We start from the raw sequence: 14,544 nt of genomic DNA on the forward strand, positions 1-14,544 counted from the left end.
GCGGTGCAATTTCCATGACTACTGAGCCCCGAGTACACAATGGATAGAAAACAGCAAAGCTTGTTTACCATAACGTGACAGGCTAACACAACAGGCCAACCGCAGCCAAAGTTAGCATCCTGAAGCTAACACAGAGACAGGGGGGACACCGATGAAAAGCTCTAACATCTGCTCCACAGCACACAGCATTTAAAATACTCACATTTCCAGGGTTCGAGGTTTGTTGGTGGATGGTTGGTAATGCGCCTGGATTCAGGACCAGTCTATTCACTAGCCCTCTGTTGTACCGTCCAAAGTTGGAAAAGCAGTCAGCCCTGTCAGCACAGTTTTACTGAGTGTAGCTGGCACATTTCCTTGATAAATGAACTCTAGCCCCTTAGTCTTGTCTTCTTCTGGGAAGCTTGTACATGGAACTATGTGGCTGTTTACAGCCATAAACAGAGCAGTGATGGCTCTTCAACTTCAGCATTCACCTCCCAGCTGCTGGAGAGAAATCTCTCCAGCAGCTGGGAGGGGAGTGGGCTGGGAGGTGGTTTGGGGGTGTCTGCTCTGGTGGACCATCAGGTCAGACTTGCTCCTGATTGGTCACAAATGGGCATCGCTGACGTCGGCAAATCCCCAAAATCCAAACATCTCATTTTAGGTCAGGATTTTACATTCACAAGCACTACTAAGTGTAGGTTTTGTCATTAAATATCACATTTTGTGGGCTGGGAGGAAAGCCAAAGACCCAAAAATTTCACTAAAAGACTTAATATGGGACCTTTGAGGAAAGTTTAATGACACTTCTATCTGTGTTTTTCACCTTTCCTCACGCTCCTCTTTTTCTTCTCCTGATAATCCGGTGCACACAGCGCTGCAGGAGCCTTATGCGTACTCACAACTATCAATTATGATGTCACATCTCTTCCTTAAAGGATAAATGACTAATTCATTCTAAACTTTGTCAGAGAAACAAACACTCAGAAATAAATCAGCATGATGAGAATTAAAATGACCATAGACTGTATATAGAGTGGACAGTGTGGCTCCACCATTTACAATTGTACAGTTCTGAAGCCAAAATACCCCCAACAGTGGACCCGGGTGACAAAAAACTTCTTCTTACTGCTGAAAGTTAAGGTATAACCAAACAGCACCTGCCTCGACTGGATGGAGCACACAGTGTGATGAAAATGAGACACAGAAGCACTTTCTAGTCAGGTTTAACTTTGAGCTTTATCAAAAAGTAAAGTTTTCCACCTGTCCTGGAAAGTGGAGGGGCTGTCTGCCTCCCAGATCCTGGCTGGTGGATGAATCCAGAGGAGAGGAGCATCTGCAGCAGCACTGATGTGATTTGGTGAAATTTTCTTCCCACAGGTCTGAAAGCTTTTCTCTTCCCTCTGTATCTGTGATTAACACAAACACACAGACGCTTTTTATCCGCACAGACACACAGTAAATAACTGTTTGTGTCTGCCAATTAACATATATAAATCCGATAATCCTCTCATATAAAGAACTGCGTGTAATGACGGGAGGGGACACGTCCACTGGGGACAACAGGAGGATTTTCAGTACACTGGCTTGTTTCTCTGCACATCAGTGGAATGAATTTAAATGAGCTCTGAAATGCCAACAGCTGAAACAATGATGAAGACAAAAACAGGAGAAAATCAGAGCGATGCTTTCTTCATTGTCAGAATGAGCAGATTACAGCGGGGTCTCCCATCCTGACAGCTTGCTCTCCCCTCTCCTTTAAACTGTGGCATATCTTCAGTTAGGAACACTGTATCTGTGATAATTGGTGAGAAAATATGAGAATCATCTCAGTTATGAGACGTGTTAGCTTCTCTGTTTGTTGGGAGGACACCGAGGGCAGTTAGAGCGAAGAGCTGCTTCAGACACTAACAGGCAACGGTTCAAGTCAACATAATGATAAACTCAACTCAACTTGACTCTTTACAAATCAATACCAGATCGGAAGAGAGTACACACTGAAAAAATGAGTAGAAGTACTTGTTTATTTTTTCAAATAGTGACCTGTGTGAGTTTGGGTTTTTCCTTTTGGACAGAGTTTACAACAAGTCAAGACAAACACCTAATGATATCTAAGTAGAACAAAAAAGAGCTGTATGGAAAAAATCATTTGATCATTCTAAATTTGATTTTCAGTCAGAGGTGAATTTACCCTACAGTTTGAATTTTAAATTGTTAAAAGTAAACATCTAGTATTTCAAGGCACCCTGGTTGTCTTGGTAACAAGGAGCTCCACAATGAGTATGGTCCTCTCCTCGTTTGTCAAGTTTTCATCTTCAATTTGAAAAACATGAACCACTCCTTTCACCTTCTCCATAGACCTGCATTCATCTATGTACAATCACTAAAGGCAAACACAGAACTCTTTTTTATATTCAGGATATTAAACACAAACTTTAACATATAAATTAATAACATATTCAATTTTTGACTAAGCCTGCATGATAAATGCAGCAAAATCCTACAAATTCTGAACCTTGTTTACTGAAAATTTGATTTATAGAAGAGTTCCTCTGCACATCAGTGATTTCTTTTTAATGAGGCAATGGTTTAAGGTTACTGTTGGTTGCTGATTCAACTCCCTACCAAGACCATTTGTTGCATGCCTCCTTTCACAACGTGCCCACAAATATAAGTTGGATAAAAATAGGATGTCCTGCCCAGATATTGAATCACATGTCTTTTTTAATGAGTTTGATTTTTTTAAACCACTCCCATAATATTCAGATTCTGGGTCTATTTCCTATCTTATAACTTTATTTTTATTATTATTATTATTATTAGGACTTCTTACTTGTTTTTGCACCTGTTGCTCTTCTAACTTTTTCCCAGAAAGCACAAGAATCCTGCTATAACTCCTAAAGTACTTATTTTTATTTATTTACCAGTTAACTATATAGATAAATGAAACGTTTGTCACCCTTTAATAAAGTCACTGTTTTGATGTTTTGAAATCAAAGTCAGAGCTCTAGCTTTAAAAGTCCAACATGGCCCAAACCGTCTTCTATAGTTCTGATTTTGCTTATGAGTTAAATATCTTGATTCTTGGACAAACTCAAAGTCAGACTGGGTAAAAGTTACTGACAGGTATAAAATGCAAACATCGTGTGGATGTGGTTTGTTTGCTTCCTCCCAGCCTGATAAACACAGGACAGAAGGGTTTTGGCCCTCTTCTATTCAAAGCTCCGACTGACGACAAAAGACGTAGCCCGGACACACATTCCAGTCTGCTTCCGCTCCAGCTCACAAGCTCAATCCAGAGTTTCCCCTTTCAAAGGCAAAAAGAAAACGTTACATTATCACCTCCTTTAGAAGGAGGGAGAGACAGGTCGGGGTGAACGAATGGGGGGACTCCTGTCATTCACTCTAAGAAACACTTCCTGATCCAGGTTTCAGGAAGTCAGGATCTCTCTGCTGTGAGCAGAGCAGGGCTTGGGACCTTCCAGGGAGAAGTTGGCTTCTATCAGTAAAACACACCTGCTTTTAACAGAGCTCAGGTATCATTTGGTGATAACTGAAGTCTCACACAGGTCAAACCTGTGTTTGTAGATTGTAGTTTTAACAGAAATGTCTGCTATCATTCTTTCATTTGTCCTGAAAACCAAAAACACTTTGTTATGACCATTCAGCATTTACCAGCCCCATTCACACATGCTCTGTACTCCTAAAACTCCCCTACGTTTTCTGCGCAGCAGACATATTTTGAACCATGTATAATAAATGGAGATCGTCTGTTTCTGAAACTGATTTTTGAAGCAAATTGTCTGGTCCTATTGGCAGCCATATTAGAAGTGAGTCTGACACACTAACAGCTATACGGCGCCCGTCAGTCATGTGAACTGAGCTGTGCCTCTGATTGGGCGAGCTCATGATCTTAATATCTTCTAAGCTGCCAAGTTACAACAAAATCCAACCCAAATACAGTGTGTGCCGATAGTGAAATTAGCATTTCACACAGCAGATGGTTTTTGTATCAAGCTGTAAATAGGTTAACTTCTGCTGTAAAAACTTTTTCTTTTTTTTTTTTGCCTTTGGCTTGGCATATATGTGACTTCTGGTACTTCCGGAGCCACCCTTAAAGCAGACACTCGAGAAACAGCAGATTAAGCACTTCCTCAATGTTTGATAATTTTAGAGCGGAGGTTGGGGCTTGGTTGAAACTAGAACAGCCAAGGTAATTCACTTTAACATAAATCTGTTTAGAAATATTGAAGAAGGATTATCACAAAAAAAAGTAAAAAGAAAAAGAATATTTTCTTCTTTTAACAGCATTTGAATTCTGAACTGTTATCAGGCAACAGTTGCTTTTTTCCTCCTGACGGCTCTGCCAGTAGTGTTTGTCTCCTTTCAAGTTTTGGTTAAACTCATCCATCTGTAGGACAATAAAGCATGTTCAAAGTCAGCACATGCTGAATATCCTCTATGCTTACTGGCTAACTGCAGTGTCGGAGGATGCTAGTCTGTTATCACCTTCTGTGGTAATATTCTTGCTGAATTGCTTTTTCGTTGTCTTACTGCCCTCCTCTGGTTTGGTGGTGCAGTGCAATTTCTTTTTTTTTTCTTCTTACATCACAGTACTGTTTTGGGTTACTGACCAGGATCTTCGGCCTGCAGTGGAAATGCAGGCACAGTGGGACACAGGAACCATTTAGCTGGCAATGTTTTACCAGAAGCTAACAGGTCCTGGACTTTCTGATTGAAAAAGACTGCAACATCTTGGGGAACAGTTTGGTACTGCCGAAAATGGTTTGATTTCTTTTAAAGCCTTTCAGCAGGCATATCGTACAGCTTTGCAGAGTTCCTTTGGAGGGTACTCCATATCAAGGTGTTTTCATCATTATAATGTGGTGGAAATATCAGATAAACTTTCCTTTCAAAATTGGTATCAGTCTCAAAATTCCTAAATCTGTCCAGCTTCTGTTCTTCAGAAATCACCTCCTCAGTGTATTTTTGTGTTAAGTTGAGCAAAAGGACCCCTTCTGAGCCTGAATCCTGTTAAAAAGAGACTCATTATTGCAGATAAAACAGCATCTTGATGTTGTTGGAAACCAGTGCAGAGCTCAGTAACAAGTGCTCACAGCTGATAACTCCGGCAGGCCAGACAAACATACAAAGTGACCAACAATGGAAGAGCTTCCTATTAATAACAAGATGAAATTTTAGGATTATTTGACAACTGAAGCAAGAACAGATTGAAGTAAGGGCTGCTGTGTGCTGCCGCTGTAATGGCATGTGTGTTTAGTCTCTTGGAAAAAAGAGGGACGAATCAGTGCTTCAACAAAAAGCTCTAATAAAGACGTTTTTCTGAGAGCTTCGGCGTCACTATCGTCCTGTTTATCTCATTTTCCAGCCTCGTTAATTGTGTGCAGACACACACTCAGCGTTTAGCGTGGACACGCAGACACTCGTTGGCGCGAGGGCACACTTCAGTCTGGAGTGTCTGGTCTGAGCAGCTCTGTGAGACTGAGAAGCGTCTCCCTAATTAGAGGCAGCCCGGTGCAGGACGTCTCTATAGGCCATCAGCAGGACCCGCGCTGGCTTTGTTCTGCAGCCTCTTCTTACACTCAGCCTGTCACTTTACTTTTCTATAGGAGTGAGGGCTGTGCTCCCTAACACTGCTGTCTGTGCACAATCACACACATACACACACACACACTCAGTCTGGATGAGGAGGGAGCAACACAACAATCCTCAGTTGTGAGAAAAGTAAAGTCTCTGACAAAAAGAAGAAATGATCACACAAGTGTTAGAGAGATGTGTCCTCAGCGACAAGTGTAGTCCAATTTATTTGTAAGGATACATGACAGCTAACATGTCAACACATGGATGGGAGGTTAGGGACTAGAAAGCTAGGTTAAGAAAGGACATACTGCAGCTGCGTTGCAAAACTAAAAGCTCATTTTTTAATGTTACTGATATGGAAATTCAAAGCTGGTACAAATGTGGCTCATCTGATTTCAGCTTCAGAGTTTCCCCTGTATGTAAGCAGGGGCTGTGCTTGCACAAATACTGAGCCACACACTCCTGTGTTAAAAACCAAAGCAAACGTAGAAGGGCAAATGACTGCAGTTCCTTGAGTGTCCACTTGGCAAGGTCTTTACAATGTGTGTTTTAGCATTTTATATTTGTACACCACAATCCTGACTCCCTGTGCTCTGTTCATTGACCCATAGACTGATGGCAGACTCAGAGGAAGTTTAGAAACATGAGGTAAAATATATTTTTTTAAAATTTCTCAATGGAAAAGTGACTGATGCAAATGTTTTTTTTTTTTTTTTTTTTAAAAAAGACGACTTAAAACTTAAAAAAGCCACCTTTGTTTAGCTGACTATGTGATGCAGGGTTGTAAGCTGGTGACATAGAAAAGAAGTCATTTGTACACCAGAGCATCTCTTTCAGTTCGGCCTGAGTAACCTACACAAGTATAGGTGCTGTTTCCTTTGTAAGATGCCACTTGTAAATAAGGATACAGCTCAAACTCAAAATACAATACCATTCTTAGAATTTTTTCAAAGGGGCTGTGAGGAGTTTGAAAGTGATCTTGAAAAAGTCTCCCTTCTAGATATATGCCTGATCATAATCCACACTTAAAAATGAGATCATCAGCACCAATATATGTTATATATATATATATATATATATATATATATATATATATATATATATATATATATATATATATATATATATATATATATATATATATATATATATATATATATAACATCGACATGTTGCTTCTTGGCTTCCCGATCAGGTGAAGCAGAACAGGACTGATTTACGACACTTTGAAGTTTCTATGACAACACTACGCAGGCTGACCAGGTTTAGTAGTAAGAACAGAGATCTTTGTTTTTGTAGTGATGGTGGACACAGGAGCCTAACTGTCAGACAGAAAAAGGACAGAAGAGCAGAAGAAACATTAACGGGAGAGGGATAGAGCACAAGCTAAAGGCTAAACACAAGCTAATCTGTGATAATGCTCATTCCAACCCACATGCAGCAGTTATTCTGTAGTGGTCTGTTCAAACTTGAGAGTCTATCAATAAAATGAAGAGTGAGGTTACGTTAGCTCTGCTTGGTGGATGACTGGCAGGACATATTGCCAGCTTCTAAACAACAGTACAAACTGACAAAGTTTGCTTGTTGTCACATTTCAAAAAACAGTCCTAAATAACTGTTGATAAATACCATACCTCGTTGCATTGTATCCGATGAAAAGTTGTCTTGAACAAAGAAAATTTGTTCTGATCCGATCTCCATTCATTTCCAAAACAAACACACGCCTTGTGAAAATTCACATCTTCTTGACAGTGTGTGTGAAACTCCTGGCCAAATAGTGGCACTGCAGTCCAATTAAAACAGATCCTCCTTGCAGCATGTTCAAAAAACTGCCATAAAACTTATCAAACTAAACATAGCTTGACAGTAAAGCAACTTCTGTGTGGTAGGTCAGATCTTTCTTGTAACAATACATGTTCACAATTAATCTGATCTATTTTTTAAAGTCTTTTTATTTCTTTTTTAAATGGTGGCACATTCTTCAGTAACATGTATTTATGGGATGAGCAGCAGAGTAGAGTATGTAGGTTGCTCCCGTGAAAATTTGCCAACTTTCTCTGCTAATGCCAAACATCTGTTTCTGCCATTAACTCGTTAAGTGTTATTTGGTGGACGCAATGATTCAAACATGAAGCAAAAAGACACAACAGCAGTTTCATTTAACTGACAGAATCTTCAGTAGCATGTTGAAAAGCATGCCATGCTACTCACCAACCTGATCACACACTGATGTGGGATGGCATCCCGTTATTCAACCAGTATTTGACACTGACATTTGGATGTGGTGGTCCCTCTGGAATGAACTAATCCAAAGTGTTTAGTGGGGACGAGGTCAGGCCTGATGATAGGCCATTCCATCCTCTCCACTCCCAAATTCTGGAGGTAGTCTCTTAGAAACCCTGTTCCCAGACTATGGGGAAATGAGATTGCCAGTGGTTGCAGAATCTCATCACAATGAGATTGCCTCCAATGATGATAATCCTTGTTTTTTTTCTTTTTCTTTTTCTTTTTTTTTCAAGTGAGGAAGCTGCCACCCCACACTATCACACTGCAATTAATGCCACGACTTGGTTTTGTGTAACACAAGCTTGAGGTTGCCCTACAGACCCTGTCAAGTTGAGTCAAACATGACATGACATGACATGACATGACATGACATGACATGACATGACATGACATGACATGACATGACATGACATGACATGACATGACATGACATGACAGTCCTTGGATTAGACATTTGCAGACTTGCTGCCAAGAGTCACCTGCATCAGTAGAATAAGCTGTTTGGCATTGGCAGAGAAGATTTGGCAAATTTTTGATGGGCGCGAATCACAAATGCACATTCCTGACAAATGTGGCTCCACTCAAAAGGAAATAAACTTTTCAAAGGTAAAACAACTAATTGAGCTAAATTTACTGTTAAAGGCAGAAAAATAATTTACTGATAATAATATAATAAATCACAGCATGGATACAAGTACATAGGGTTGACACAGCTACAGGGTTTCCTATATGGCCAAGCAGGGGCTTTGATGGAATTTCAACACAAGTTAAATGTCACTCTGATTAGTTTATCCTCAACTTTTCTCATTTTTACTCTTAAATCTTCTTGTGTTTGCAAGTTAGTCAAGCCAAGTGTTTCTGTATAAAATCTACAGAATATGTGAAAAACAGTTTGGCCTTTATAGTATCAGGATACAATCACATTTATGAAGAATGGCACCATTTTCCTTTTTATACTCTTCTTAACTCATGCAGTTTTAGACATTTTGAAAACGTTGCCTCCTGGTTTTATGCTCCTTCCTAAATGTGATCCTTTTTGTGCCTTACCAAAGTACTTTAAAGTCATCACATACTCTGTTTTTCCTTTGCTGCATAACTCATCTCAGACTATGAGAGTATTATATTTCACTTGTCTCACTCCCTGATCCACTTTTTGCACTGAGACGTTAACGTCATCTTATTAATCTTGTCCGCTGAAGTGTAAAAGCTCATAAACTCCTGGTGCGCCGCATTAAAAGAGACTGTTTCTTTTGTTTATCTGGCTACGTTGTCACGGCGTTTCAAACTGCAATTATTTCCAACTCATTTTTGCATAGAAAGCTAATTATTCACTGAGATATAAATTAGATTCCACATTCATGGAGACCATGAAGGCCCTGAAACTCCTGCAGGATGCTATTCAGTGCCTCGCTCCTCTTTTCTGTGCAGAGCCTGAGATGGAGAGTAGCCACTGCAGCTGCTATTCACATCAAGCAGATAATTGTTAATGAAAAGTCATTGCGTGGCATTATGTTGTCCACGGGATCATTGTTCATTTTCCCCCCATTGCCACTGAGTTCTATATGCAGGAGCAGAGTGTTTCCTTTGAGTTTTGGTATTCAGGATCTGTTGCCTGGTTACTAATAAAGGACCAAATCATCCACTGTATTGGCCAAGATGGGCCGCAGCCTGGCCCGGCACAACAATGCCAGGTTTGTAAAAAGGCGTTGATACAAGTTAATGACGCTTGTTCAACAAAACATTAATGGACTTCTTCACGGTATAATATGGCATGGGATGCGCTGTGAATGAGAGGGGGGAACTTTAGCAGGAGACTTTTATAAGTTTGTGTGTTTTTTACTACTGGGCGGAGCTGCACGCACACACATACACACATACACACACACACACACACACACACACACACATACACACACACACGCAAGTTCACACAAACACAAATTCACACACCTTTGATGCACTTGCACACACTCTAGCACTCATACTGGAAATCTTGTTTTCTTCTAAGCAGAATTAACCCAGACTTCCCAACCTCTCCGGATAAGAACTCCTTTTAATCCCCTATTTAAATTGAATTTTCCTGTTTTTGAATAGCCCTGTGATTAATTGCCCATCATGATGTGAAAAGAGAGGAGGGGGGTGGATGGTGGAGGGTAACTGCTGCACTAGAAAGTAAAAGGCAGTGGAGAGAAAGAAGAGGTGGGGCCCTGAGAGCTTTACACATTTCTGAGATTCTAACGTTTAAACAGTGAGTGATATTAGCCTCATTTGTTGCACCGGCTTCTTAACCGAAGCGGACAAAAAAACTGCAGCCCTGTCACCCCAAGCAGAATAAAGGGAATCAAAGGATTTTTCCCTTAAATGGACTAATTTTCTCCTTGAATTATGAAAGTAATGGCTAGGTAACAGCCTGTGCTCAGTACCCGACGGCTTAATGCTTCCTAAATCCTTCCACGTGGCTCCACTAGTCCTGGCAATTAGGCCTCATTATAGCCTCATAAAGGATCTCATTTGTAGGATTACTTAATAGACAATGAAATTTTATCGTGCAGAATTATGGAAAAATAATATTAGAGCTCGCATGGTGTGACGAGGGCGCGCGCCACGCATCATTCCGCATGGTTTGTTCCCTCTCCTTATCCCTCTCTCTTTCACCCTCTATCTCATTCCCTGGATTCACACTGTTATCTGTACCATAACAACTCTGCGCGTCCTGCCTGTCAAACGCTGGATTCACTTTATTAGAGCAATTACTGTCTGAGTGTCAGACATGTTTATTTATTCTGGTTGGATTTTAAAGACTTTCTAATTCTTTCAGAGGCTGCTTCTTTAGCTCACAGCTCAATACACGCGCCGCTTTGATAGAGGCGCGTGTTTTGTCCACGGTGAGGATGATTTTAGAAAATGAGAAAACAACAACAAAAAAAGGGGCCTGTTGTGTTTGTGTCTGAGGTCAGCACTTAAACTTACGCATGTCGGTCCTGGACCTGGTCTGCCGGCTCGCCTCTGTCTGAGGGTCCGAGGCGTTACTTGGCAGATGAAAGCAGAAGCTAAACCCACCGGTGACCCGCCTGCGGATCAAACTCGCTAATTATCGTCACAAGATGAGGGATTAGCGCATTTCTGAAATAGCTGCCTGTTTACCCCCGCACAGACCGACCATTATAAACACTTTCTAATTGAATCCTAATCGCCATCGAATAACCTGCGGCCCAGACGCGCCATCGCTTCATAATTCTTTAATTGCCGGTAGGCAAACGTGGACCAACCGGATTCAGAGCAGCATGATTAGACTGCGAGGCAATTAGTGCTCATGGTCGCGTGCACAACTCTTAAAATCGCATTTAGAGAATAACTAATCGACCTTGGAGTAAATATTAGTCTGAGTTAAGTGCATTATATGTTTAGCATGTCTGACTTTATATTCAGATTTTTGAAAAAAATAATTTCCACAAATCCAAAAAATTACAAAGATTTAATTTTATTTTAAAGTAGAAAGCCACAACTTTCTTAATACGTTTTCTTTATTTTTGATCTGATGTTTTTATGTTCAAAATGTTTGTTTCATATTTCTATGTGTTTCATTGTGATTAAACATTTTCTGATTTTGTTTTATACTTTCAGAATAAAATCTGACAAGGTGCTCGAAATCCTAAATCCAGGCTCAGAGCCAGTAACCCAGACTTTAGCAGCATATTTGTGGAAGTTTATTTTGAAGCTTTATGATATTGTTTTTGTTGGATAAGAAAGTTTAAAACTTTAAATTCTGCAACACAGATAAGATACATCATTTTAAATCCCCCGTGCAGGCAGGAGATAACTTTCTTATGGAGATTTTAATCTTAGTGAGAGCATAACTTTTCGAAATTCGGGAAAAGAAAGAGTAAATCTTCAAGTTGTGATTGGAGGCCCAGTGAGAAATCACGTGGTTTGGGTCGCTGACAGTATAAACCCTTGGAGCCGGGTGCGCACGTGGGTGACGCTGCAGGGCCAGCCCTCTTCGGGGTCCCTTTTGTTGAAGCATCAAACATAAGCACCTTTGGGAGTCCCGAGGGGCTCAGATGAGAATCAGCGATCATCTTGTTCACGGAGCGATCAGTGATCAACCGAGCACCATGTCGAGGTCTTTCTACGTCGATTCTTTAATCATTAAGGACACGGTGCGACCCGGACCGCCCGAGCATCCAGGGCAAGACTTCCTCATTCCCATCAGCATGCACTCCCCCAGCGTGATGACGGTCACCGCTCCGGTGTGTCCCTCCAGGAAAAGTGGGACTTTCTGTGTTTGCCCGCTGTGCGTCACGTCCCACATCCACTCGTCCCGGAGCGGCATCCCCATGCTGAAAACTCAGTTTCCTGGAGCAGAGGCGCAGTACTGTCAGAGGATAACACATCAGCAGTCTCCTGCGCTCGCGCACCCTGGACATACACCTGTCTGCACGCCCACCTTCAGCGTCACCGACCCCAGGAGATACCACTGCCTCTCTATTGGTAAGGCACCTGTTTGATATCATCTCAATTCAGAACTCGAACCAACTGTTCGGTAGTCTGCTGTACTTTTTAATCCACTTCTAAATGATTAGAAGCCAGCGCTCTGCTTTTACGCACAGCGATTACGCACGGTTTCTGTGCCATTTTTTGCTTTGATTCAGTTTGAAACTTACTCATAAACCCGAACCTAAGAGATAATGTTTTTTGTTTTTCCATTAGGCGCCTCCGAGAGCAGCCACATACAGAATGGAAAGAGGATGCGCACAGCTTTCACGAGCACCCAACTGCTGGAACTTGAAAGAGAATTTTCCACGAACATGTATCTATCCAGACTCAGAAGAATTGAAATCGCCACGTATTTAAACCTGTCAGAAAAACAGGTGAAAATCTGGTTTCAGAACCGTAGAGTGAAGCACAAGAAGGAGGGCAAAGCCACGCAGAGGAGCGCACACAGCGGGTGCAAGTGCACAACCAGCCACACGGACTATTCCCGATCAGAGGATGAGGAGTCTCTGTCTCCGGCCTCTGCCTCCGAGGAGAAGGAGGTGTCACCCATCTAAAAAGCTCACTTCAACAGTCACTTCTATGTTGGCACTTACTCTGCCCCGTTACCGCTTTGGGCCACGGCATGACGCGAACTCTGGCCTCAAATATCTCCCGCATGCAGTCTGAACAGAAGTGCTATTTTTCACGTGTTTCCTCCTTTGATACTGCAGTAAAAACCTTAAAACATAAAGAAAAATGTAATTAAATACTAAAAAAGGTGACCTTCTTTTTCCCCCCAGCTGATGTATTCTGATCCCTTCAGACTCTCACCCTCACACTCTGTCTCAGGTCTGCTTGACTTCCCCCATGAATATTCTGAATCGTTGCCCGATATTACGTCACTGTCTGTTGCCAACCTGTGAGGAACCTGAAAGCACCAATTTGTAAACTATGTATATCTGTATTTATTGTAATAAAAATAATGACTTGAGATAAAAAAGTTGTCATTGTTGTGACTCACACCACATTTCACATTTAGTATGTTTTTATTATAGTAATCGAAAAAGAAAAGGTATCTTATACTTTTTAGGTTGCCTACTTTGACATCTGGCCGGGGACTATAGATGTGGACTATAGACTGTGGCATATTCACAGAAATGATGGTTAAACTGCATTGTCCCTGTAAATTAAATAAACAAAAAATAAATATTTGTATCACTCAATACTTAAGATAAATTTGGCCTTAATAAATATTTTCTTTATGAAACTATTCTCCATAAAATATTAAATGTATACATTTCAATGCAATAATTTATTTGAGGCTTTAAAAAAATTATGAAACAAGGAAATGATATGTGCTGGTAATTATGATCTTGTTTTTCCCGTTTACTTATATGACCTTTAAAATAGGTGGAATAATTTTATCACGTTTAAACAAAATACATGAAGTTTATCCCGACAAAAAAAAATCATTTGTCTTTTATTTTGATCTGGTTCATGTTTGCATCAAAGTCCAGTTTTGCACATCCCTTTGAAGCCCTGTTAACTTCCGCTGGATCTTATAGCACAACTTTTACCAATCCCCTTTTATCAGCTGACAGCTGGTATTATTAAGCTGTCATTATCAGCCTATTGGCTTCCATTTAATAGAACCAATGTTCAGTGTGAGTTTTTCTTCAAACATTATGTAGCTGAGCTCCATTTACATGATATAAGCTCTCTAAACTGAACTAAGGGAGCTATATGAAAGTGTAGCTGTAATTTCTCCTTAGATCTGACCACAAAAGGGTACCCGATAACGCCCCCGGGGAGCAGCCAATAGTCCATTAATGTTGCTTTTCAAAAGATTCTGCTCGTCCAAAGCGAGTTTAATTGCGTTTTCGGTCCCACGTTGGTTGATTATGCTGCTGTGGCTCGAAACCACAGAACAAGGATATATAGAAGTGGGCAAAGGCTTTGACAGGTTAGATTGTCCTGCCTTGGGACTCGCATTTAGCCGGAGACCCCCTGACGGCTGGGCGCTCAGAAAGCTTTGAGAGACAGCGACAGGGTTCCTCCGAGCGACACAGAACGATTTAGTCACTGTTTCATTAGGCACTATTTGAACCTTTCAACTTGTGCTGAATTAAAGGGGGCACGCTCAAATGGAGAGACTCTGAGGGGGGATTACGTGGGAGGGGCCACTGGAAATTAGCTGACGCC

General features: G+C 41.0%; 1 protein-coding gene across 1 annotated transcript; it reads left to right on the forward strand.

Moving 5' to 3' along the window:
• The first annotated feature begins 11,944 nt into the window (after positions 1-11,944).
• Positions 11,945-13,119, forward strand: gsx2 (GS homeobox 2). The gene is made up of 2 exons (XM_074668760.1): positions 11,945-12,357; positions 12,577-13,119. The coding sequence occupies exons 1-2, from the start codon at positions 11,982-11,984 to the stop codon at positions 12,915-12,917; spliced, it is 717 nt and encodes a 238-aa protein (XP_074524861.1). The 5' UTR covers positions 11,945-11,981; the 3' UTR covers positions 12,918-13,119.
• Positions 13,120-14,544: the final 1,425 nt, after the last annotated feature.

Source organism: Halichoeres trimaculatus, unplaced genomic scaffold, assembly GCF_033239565.1.
Source record: "Halichoeres trimaculatus isolate MK-OKI-2021-1 unplaced genomic scaffold, fHalTri1.1 fHalTri1_scaffold_4, whole genome shotgun sequence".
NCBI classification, from domain to species: domain Eukaryota; kingdom Metazoa; phylum Chordata; class Actinopteri; order Labriformes; family Labridae; genus Halichoeres; species Halichoeres trimaculatus.

Coding starts and splice junctions, on each gene's coding strand:
- gsx2 (XM_074668760.1), top strand. CDS start 11,982: ATGTCGAGGTCTTTCTACGTCGATTCTTTAATCATTAAGGACACGGTG. Junction 12,358..12,576: donor ATACCACTGCCTCTCTATTG/GTAAGGCACCTG, acceptor TTTTTCCATTAG/GCGCCTCCGAGAGCAGCCAC.